Raw genomic sequence first — 9,756 nt, forward strand, 5'->3', positions numbered from 1 at the left:
TTAATGCCACAAATATGCCTTCATGATACAGGCATATCTTGTTTTATGGTGCTTTGCTTTATTGTACTTCACCGATAATTGTGTTTTTTACAAATCGAAGGTCTGTGGCAGCACTAGGTCAAGCCAAATCTATTAGTGCTATATTTTCAACAGCATGCGCTCATTTTGTGTCTCTGAATCACACTTTGGGTATTCTTCAGATATTTCAGGCGTTTCATTATTATTTTATCTGTTACGGTGATCTGACCGGTGATCTTTATGTTACATTTGTTTTGGGGTGCCAAGAACAGCACCCACGTAAGACGGCAAAGTGTTCAAGTGAAAGGAATAGTTACACATCTCTAACTTTAAGTCAAAAGCCAGAAATGATTAAGTTTAGTGGGGAAGGCATGTCGAAAGCTGAGATAAGCCAAAAGCTAGGCCTCTTGTGCCTTAACATTAGCCAAGTTGTGAATACAAAGGAAAAGTTCTTGAAGGAAATTAAAAGTGCTACTCTAGTAAGTACAGGAATTATAAGAAAGTAAAACAGCCTTCTTGCTAATAGAGAGAAAGTTTTAGTGATCTGGATAAAAGATCAAACCAGCTACGACATTCCCTTAAGCCAAAGCCTAATTTGGAGCAAGGCCATAACTTTTTTCAGTTCTTTCAAGGCCGAGAGAGGTGAGGAAGCTGCAGAAGAAAAGTTGAAACCTAACAGAGGTTAGTTCATGAGGTTTAAGAGCCCATCTCTGTAATATAAAAGTACAAGGTGAAGCAGGGAGTGTTGATGTAGAAGCTGTAGCAAGTTATCCAGAAATCTAGCTGAGATCATTGATGACGGTGGCTAAACTAAACAAGAGATTTTCAGTGTAGACAAAACAGACTTATATTAGAAGAAGATGCCATCTAGGACTTCATAGGTAGAGAGAAGTTGATGCTTGGCTTTAAAGGACGGGGCTATCTTGTCAAGGGCTAATGCAACTGGTGACTTTAAGTTGAAGCCTAGGGCCCTTGAGAATTGTGCTAAATCTACTCTGCCTGTGCTCTATAAATGGAAAAAGTGTGGATGACAGCACATCTGTTTATAGCATGGTTTACTGAATATTTTAAGCCCACTATTGAGACCTGCTCAAGAAAAAAAGATTTATTTCAAACTATTACTGCTCATTGACAATGCACCTGGTTACCCAAGAGCTCTAATGGAGATGTACAGATTAGTGTTTTCATGCCTGCTATACAACATCCATTCTGCAGCCCATTTATCAAGGAGTCATTCTGACTTTCAAGACCTCCTATTTTAACAGTATATTTTATAAGGCTATAGCTGCCATACGTAGTGGTTCCTTTAATGGAGCTGGGCAAAGTAAATTGGAAAACTTTTGGGAAGGATTTATCATTTTAGATGCCATTAAGAACACTGTGATTCATGGGAGGGGTTTAACATACCAACATTAACAGAAATTTGGAAGAAGTTTATTTTAGCCCACATGGATGATTTTGAAGGGTTAAAGACTTCAGTGGAGGAAGTCACTGCAGATGTGGTGGCAATAGCAAGAGAGGTAGAATTAGAAGTGTAGCCTGAAGATGTGACTGAATTGCTACTATCTCATGATAAAACTTGGATGCATGAGGAGTTGCTTCTTTTAGATGAGTAAAGAAAGTGGTTTCTTGAGATGTAATCTACTGGTGAAGATGCTGTAAAGATTTTTGAAATAATAAAGGGTTTAGAATATTACATCAACTTAGTTGATAAAGCAACAACAAGGTTTGGGAGGATTGACTGCAATTTTGAAAGAAGATCTGCGGGTAAAATGCTTTCAGATGGTACTGCATGCAACAGAGAAATCTTTCATGAAAGGAAGGGTCAATTGATGTGGCAAATTTCATTGTCTTATTTTAATAAATTGCCACTGCCACCTCAACCTTCAGCAATCACCACCCTGATCAGTCAGGCCATCATGAAGGCAAGACCCTCCCACCAGCAAAATTACTGCGACTCACCAAAGGCTCAGATGATTGTTAGCATTTTTTTAGCAATGAAGTATTTTTAAATTAACGTATAAATATTGTTTTTTTAAAGAACGAATGCTATTATGTACTGAATAGACTATGGTATAGTGTAAACATAACTTTTATATGCACTGGGATACTAAAAAATTGTATTACTCACTTTACTGTGATATTTGCTTTATTGCAGTGGTCTGGAATAGAACCCTCAATATCTACTAGGTAGTCATATATTCATAATATGGGCTTACAAGAGAACAAAAATAGTTACTCTTTATTTTCCTTTTTCTTTTAAAAATTTTCTATTTTAATCTTTCTTTCTAAAACTGATAATCAAGTATAAAGTAAGAGATCAGCAAATCAAAGAAATATTAGGCAGATAAACTTCAGTGAGAAAAGAGCAGAGAAATAGCCAGTCCACCAGGGTGGGATGGGTAAATGCAGTGATCCTGTCTACTCTAGAGTGTGGGGCTGAAGGACCTAGTAGGGAGAAAGATGAGGGGAATTGGTTCCAAAAAGCATATTTTAGAAGTAGATTCCAGAGGCTATGATCTTAGCCAGGGAAAAAGTTTCTTTTTTACGTGGTTTTTGTTTTGTTAAATTTTTAAAACTTTTTTAGAGACAGAATTTCCTCTGTCGCCCAGGGTGGAGTGCAGTGGTATGATCATCATAGCTCACTGTAACCTCGCACTCCTGGGTTCAAGTGATCCTCCTGCTTTAGCCTCCCAAGTAGCTGGGACATACAGGTAGATGTTGCCATCCCCAGCTAATGTTTTCTTTTTTTTTCTTTGGTGTAGAGACAAGGTCTCACTATGTTGCTGAGGCTGGTCTTGAACTCCTGTCCTCAAGCAGTCCTCCTGCCTCAGCCTCCCAAGTAGCTGGAGTTACAGGCATGATGTTTTGTTTTTAAGTGTTATTAAATGCAAAGGGTCAAAAAAAAAAAAAACATAGGTGTTAAAGAGGCCACAATTCTCAGGGAATCAGATGTCTAAGAGTAGAAGGGGTGGGGTAGGAAGTTGACTTAATTAATGAATTTTCTACAAATTCAGCTGTTTTTAAAAGGTTTCTCCTGCTTTTTAATGGGGCTGATAAACAGGAGTTTATTCTTTAATAATCTTAGAATACTTGAACTGAGACTGTATAAGCAAACAAAGCTCAGGGGTTTGGCGGTTCAGTGCTTTCAGATGAAAGAACATTTATCCCATGCAGTCACCTCATGGTCATGAGAATGCCTGGCACAGTTTTCTTTAATCCCCCCTGAAAAGGATAAAATGAATTAATTTGTATTTCATCGCTGAAATTGGTTTAGTAAACATCTTTCAAAATGGTAAGGGGAAGGAAGGAGAGTAATAAAAGGTGACTTTGGATTCTGAAATTTCATTCTTCAGAGATCCTTGTGTAGAAGCTCAATTCCCTTTGACTTTACCTCTCTAGAGAAGGCTGGTGTCGGTCTGTGAAACATGCAGTATATCTTTGGAATACCCATGCAGTGAATACAAACTCATTCTCAGAAAATAAAGGCACATTTGTAACTGCGCTTGAAACATTTTTTTAACCCATGGCTACTAGAGTGTTGAAGCCCATCAGACAGGATGTGTATATGCATTTTTATGTTTTAGGCAAGTTAGGATGTTGGCTTGTTACAAGTAAGCATCTATGGGTTGGAATGGATGTTAACCATATACATCGTCCAGTTTAATATCTTAGAATGGATAGGATTTATTTATCTCGGCTCATCTTCAAGCATATGTTAGTAATAACAGACCTCCATCCCCCGCAAAAAAGGAAAAGCTATATTTGAAGATTTCATTTTATGGAACGGGTCCATAGTAGTGATATCAGAAAGAAAAGGGGCAGAATCTCTTCTGTTGTCATGGCTAGGTTTGCTGTACAGGCTGACAGTCTAAAACCTCTAGAGGAGAGTGTTTGTAGAGACTCTTACCTTTCTCTTTCAAACCAGAAGCCTGTGTTGGTAACTTCAACCTCTGATAATAATAGAAAACCTAGTGGGCTGGGGACTTACCCTTTTCTTTGCAAAGCTGGATAGAGGGAGGAGCTATTAAATAAAAATAAGGGGCTTATATTCTTTGCTTCCCCACCATTCCTCCAGATTAGTGATGGCTTTTTAAGGAGTTACAGATATTTGAGAATCTGATTAAAGCAGTGAGACCTCTCTTCAGGAAAGTGTAGCAGTGAAAAATGTACCATTGTACCAGAAAAATGTATCAGTACTGAGGATCCAAAGGAATCTGTGTGGGCTCTGAGAAAATGCTACAGAGGACAAGGACTGTTGTGCCTTTTGTTGTGAAGGTTGGAGAAACCAGCAGCACTTTAAATCTCCCCCTGTACTTAAAAGCACCTCGCAGATTCAGTAAGCCCTGGATCCACCCATCCATCCAGGACTCTGTCTCACAAAGAGACTTTGAGGCACATTAAATTGAAGGCACAGTCACTTGTAGAAGGCGGGGGTTAGAGACGGCAGTCATGCTTCCATTGCTTTTAGCTTCTTGAAAGTCATCTCTTAAAAGACTGTGTGTTGATGATGATAATGCGGTGGTGGTGGTGGTGGTGGTGGTGGTGGTGATGGTGGTGGTGGTGGTTGTGGTGGTGGTGGTGGTGTCAGGCAGAACTAGGTTGGAATCCTAGTATCCTGTCGATCACTTTCTAGCCTTGTTTTAAAAATATATATATATAAATTGTGAAACATATGGAACTGAAAAGAGTATGAGATTAGAAACTATCTAGATGGGTCTGGCCTAGATTCAAATTCTGTCTTTGCTCTTTGCTAGCTATACTCGGGCAAATTATTTAATCTCTCCAAACCTCAGTTTCTTCATTTGAAAAGTGGGAATAACCAAGTCATCTTACAGGGTTATTGTGACAATTAGTGATATTGTATGTAAAATGGCTGGCACATAGTATTAATTGGTTATGATTATGATGAGAGAGATGGTCAGCTATGCTCTTTGGAGATGAGACACACAAAGTTGTAGTCTCTGTGTCACAAAGCTCTTATGAAAATTTCAGTTTCCTAATCCATTTTGGCACACATTATTACTTCCTTGTGACCAGTATGTGCCAATGAGTGTTATAGCACCTGGCCCTGAACTAGGTCTCAGGGTCAGGATTTCCTTGCTCTCCACTTCTTCTCTTTTTCTCCATTTTGAAATGGCCAAGAAATATGATTTAAATTTAAGCATTTAACTAGGCAGGAATAAGTAACTTACCAAAGCTGCTGCTTATCTAAAATCATTGTTCAAAGTAACAGACATGAATTTAAAGGCTCACGGATATGCATTCTGGTATCTAGAGTTTATAGTAATTAGCTCCATCTTAAGCACACTCAAAGCTATAAAAGTTGAATAGTATTGGTGGTTTTGTTTCTATATGTGATCTTAGAAAATGAAGCAAATGTCAAATATTAGCATTCAGGTCCTGCTCCATGATTTTTGTTTGTTTTTATACAGAAATTAAAGTAGCTTTTTTTTCTCCCTATAAGCTCCCTCCTTGCTGCATGCCTTACTTTGTCTCCCACCCACACATCCTTTAGTAATGAAATCTTTTCTGCTTAGTATCAGCACATTTGGAAGAAAACATATAACAAAGTTTCTTTAGCTATAGGTAATAAAGAGGAGTCTAGGATTCAAAAGTAAAGGTATTTGTGAATTGGCTCTTGCTTGTTTGCCTTGTAGCTATACATTCCAGAGTTTTCTCCACAGGAAGGAGGCCCAGAGAAGGCTAATAATAGGTTATTCATGTACAGGCAATGTTTGCTCCAAGACTTTTTTTTTAATTAAATAGATAGCATTTTTTACTTTTTAAATAAGTACTTAAGCTATACAGATTATAATATTAAGTAGACACTGATATAGAGCACTATAATGTGAGGTGTACTTATTTCTTAATGTTTTACATTGATGTTTCTTCCTCTCCATTTTAGGACACTTGGTGGGGTTCCCACACAAGCTCCTCCACCTCTTGAAGCAACTTCATCATCACAAATCATCTGCCCAGATGGGGTCACTTCAGCAAACTTTTACCCTGAAACTTGGGTTTATATGCATCCATCTCAGGACTTCATCCAAGTGCCTGTTTCTGCAGAGGACAAAAGTTATCGAATCATTTACAATCTTTTTCATAAGACTGTGCCTGAGTTTAAATACAGAATTTTGCAGATATTGAGAGTCCAAAACCAGTTTCTTTGGGAGAAATATAAAAGGTGAGTCAGATGTATGAAAAGTTCAAGACGGCCGGGCGCGGTGGCTTAAGCCTGTAATCCCAGCACTTTGGGAGGCCAAGGCGGGCAGATCACAAGGTCAGGAGATCGAGACCATCCTAGCTAACACGGTGAAACCCCATCTCTACTAAAAATAGAAAAAATTAGCCGGGCGTGGTGGCGGGCGCCTGTAGTCCCAGCTACTCGGGAGGCTGAGGCAGGAGAATGGCGTGAACCTGGGAGGCGGAGCTTGCAGTGAGCCGAGATCGCGCCACTGCACTCCAGCCTGGGTTGACAGAGCCAGACTCCATCTCAAAAAAAAAAGAGAAAAGTTCAAGAATCAAGAGAGCTTTATTGTAGCCAGTGTCAAATGAGGAACATAATAGTAAACATTTGCACAGAATTTATGTTCATATTTTCTATTAACTGACATGTAATCCTCATAACAGACATAAGTAGGATTATTACAATTTATATCCTACAGAGAAGAAGAAACTGAGTCACAGAAAGCTTACTTTGCTGCAGGTCATGCGGCTATTATGATATGGTGCTGGAATTTGAACCCAGGCAGTCTGGCACCAGAGGCCTTGCTCTTAATCCCTTTACTGTGGTGCCTCTGAAGTCAACAAACTAATGTAGGACAAACGGAGGGAATACATTTAGATATCAGGAATCTCAGAATCTAAGAGACCCTCAGATTGAAGGAATTAGGCAAGGAGGGCATCCTGAGGAAGGAAAACATAGGAGAACTCTTAATAGATTTAAGATGAAAGAGAAAGCAAGTGAATGATTGGTGGAGAAAGAAGGAAAAGGCCTTTTCTACAGTGGAAAGATAAGTTTCAACTTTTAATAGGATCTTTGATGGCATTTTGCCCTTGGTAACTCCTCATTAAAACCATAAAGAGAAGTTTATGACTACATCATGCCTGTTAAATTGACCTGTATTTCATCCTTCTGAATTCCCTGTCTGTTCTTTCCATTAGGAAAAAGGAATATATGAACAGGAAAATGTTTGGCCGTGACAGGATAATAAATGAGAGACATTTATTTCATGGAACATCCCAGGATGTGGTAGATGGAATCTGCAAACACAACTTTGATCCTCGAGTCTGTGGAAAGCATGCTACAATGTTTGGACAAGGCAGTTATTTTGCAAAGAAGGCAAGCTACTCTCATAACTTTTCTAAGAAGTCCTCCAAAGGAGTCCACTTCATGTTTCTGGCCAAAGTGCTGACGGGCAGATACACAATGGGCAGTCATGGCATGAGAAGGCCCCCACCAGTCAATCCTGGCAGTGTTACCAGTGACCTTTATGACTCTTGTGTGGATAATTTCTTTGAGCCTCAGATTTTTGTCATTTTTAATGATGACCAGAGTTACCCTTATTTTGTTATCCAGTATGAAGAAGTCAGTAACACTGTTTCCATTTGAAAAATCTTGGTACTGCTAAATTATTTGATATGAACTCAATCCAGCATTTGTAGCAGGTTTTGAATGGGTGGGACTGGGTGGGGAACAGCATTGGACATTAATAGGGCACTTTTCAGACCCATTTTTTAAAGTGCTAGAAAATGCTTTTTTAAAAAAAAAAAATACAAGTTTTAAAATGACCACTTACTCTTTAATTATTTACTAATTGTTAGTGTACTCAGTGTGGAAAAGACTACAGATTACACACTCTTTTCATTCACACTTGTACATATAGACAGCAATGTTATTAGGAGCATTAAATTAAAAAACTGAACAGCCTAATTTAAATGTGGCTTGGGCCTGGTAGAAGTTTGACCAAATGGAATGGAGGCTGTGAGCAATGTGAGGATTCTATTTATTTATTTACATTTGATAAAACTTACTGGAACTAGTACTACCATGCATATTCCCTGTCCAAAGCATCACTGCTTTGGTATAGTATAAGTTCATGAAATTCTGGTGGGTAGAAAGAAATTTTTATTTCTATCAGCAGTACTAAAATATATCAGCCAACCAGAGAACATCAGTGACTTTAACTTCTGTAGAGTTTGCCCCAGAATTCAGAGTTCTATTTAGAGGAAGTTAAAACAACAACAACAAAAAACAACCATTTGAAAAATTTTTGTCACCAGCAAAACTTTTCACTAATTAGTGATATGAAATGTGATTTTTGTGTTGTTAAACTTCAGCTTTGGAAAACTCAGTCTCTTTCATTATCATCCATTCCAATTTGAAGGAGTTGGGCAGCTAATTTGGTTAAAGGCAGTCTTGAGGGTTAGAAGTATTACTTTCTTTTCGGGTTCCAGACCTAGCTTGTGACTGAAAGTTTTAGAAAAAGGAAGTACATCTATAGCCAAATTGATAAGGTTATTACTGTGTTTTGCACAAAGTATATTAGCAAAAGTATTTGCTGGAATTATTGGTAGATGGCAGTCCCACTCCTACACCTGCTTTGTCAGATACAGCTGGGTTCCCTGGCTGACTCTGTACCTTACTTACACTACTTACTTAATGGAAACACAAACTTGGAAATTGTGCCAGTGGTCCAGCTGGAGCACAACGTTTGGTGAATATGCTGTTTCCTCAGTTCAGAGAGGTAGCAACTAGGTAAACTCCTTATAAAAAGCAAATATGTGGATTTACAAAAGTGAAAGTAGTTGTTCACAAAAGAATTCACCATGGAATTCTTTCAGATACCAAGCTCTCCTGGTAATGTTTGTGGTTATATCATTTACACAAAACTTTTCAGGAACTTCTGTGTTGTTTAAGCAAGATATATCTATACTGATGTCTCAGTGAATCAGTCTGTTTATTAAGCACTTATCAGGGCTTCCACACAGTTATTTATTTTGCCCTAGTTAATCCTGTTGTTTGCTGCCATTGGCATGAAATGGCCAACTGTGGCTGTTACAGTTCTTTCATTCAATTATAACTTGTAAACCAGTGACTCCTAATCTTTTTCAAGTTAAGACACCTTACCATTGCTTATTTGGTTTTATGAGACTTGTTCCTTTTTTTCTCCCTAAGGAAAAAGAAAGCTTTATGACATATTTATTTTTTTAATAAAACTAAGCAAAAATAAAACTTATGGGAATTCTTTAAAATTTGTTGTTGTTTTGGTTCCATTTAAGATTACTGGATTAATACATAGTTGGTGATCTGTGAATGTTGATTGGTTGGTTAAATGTATGATTGAGTGACTGAATGAACAGACCTAACCAGAACTTGCTGCTTAAACTTTTCTGCAGTGTGAATCTACAGAAAGTACATTATCCAGCAGTCCACTATCATTTACAAGAGAAGAGTCAATATTTTATTTTGCAGGTAATACTTGGAGGAAATGGACAAGTTTTTTTTTTTTTTTTTTTTTTTTTTGAGACAGAGTCTCGCTCTGTCGCCAGGCTGGAGTGCAGTGGTGCGATCTTGGCTCACTGCAACCTCCACCTCCCAGGTTCAAGCGATTCTCCTGCCTCAGCCTCCTGAGTAGCTGGGATTAAGGCGACCGCCTCTATGCCTGGCTGATTTTTTTTTATTATTATTTTTAATAGAGACAGGGTTTCATCATGTTGGCCAGGCTGGTCTCA

The 9,756-nt window shown here is 38.3% G+C and overlaps 1 protein-coding gene across 3 annotated transcripts in view; it reads left to right on the forward strand.

Annotated features, from left to right (window-relative positions):
• TIPARP (TCDD inducible poly(ADP-ribose) polymerase) overlaps positions 1 to 9,276 on the forward strand; it is a 32,330-nt gene extending 23,054 nt beyond the window's left edge. For all 3 annotated transcript variants that reach the window (XM_002814218.6, XM_054552886.2, XM_009239455.3), the window contains exons 5-6: positions 5,927 to 6,205; positions 7,186 to 9,276. In XM_002814218.6, the coding sequence (XP_002814264.2) occupies positions 5,927 to 6,205; positions 7,186 to 7,633 (727 nt within the window). In that variant the 3' untranslated portion in view covers positions 7,634 to 9,276. The remainder of the gene's footprint in view (positions 1 to 5,926; positions 6,206 to 7,185) is intronic.
• Positions 9,277 to 9,756: the final 480 nt, after the last annotated feature.

The sequence above is a fragment of the Pongo abelii genome, chromosome 2 (assembly GCF_028885655.2).
Source record: "Pongo abelii isolate AG06213 chromosome 2, NHGRI_mPonAbe1-v2.0_pri, whole genome shotgun sequence".
Classification (NCBI taxonomy): Eukaryota; Metazoa; Chordata; class Mammalia; order Primates; family Hominidae; genus Pongo; species Pongo abelii.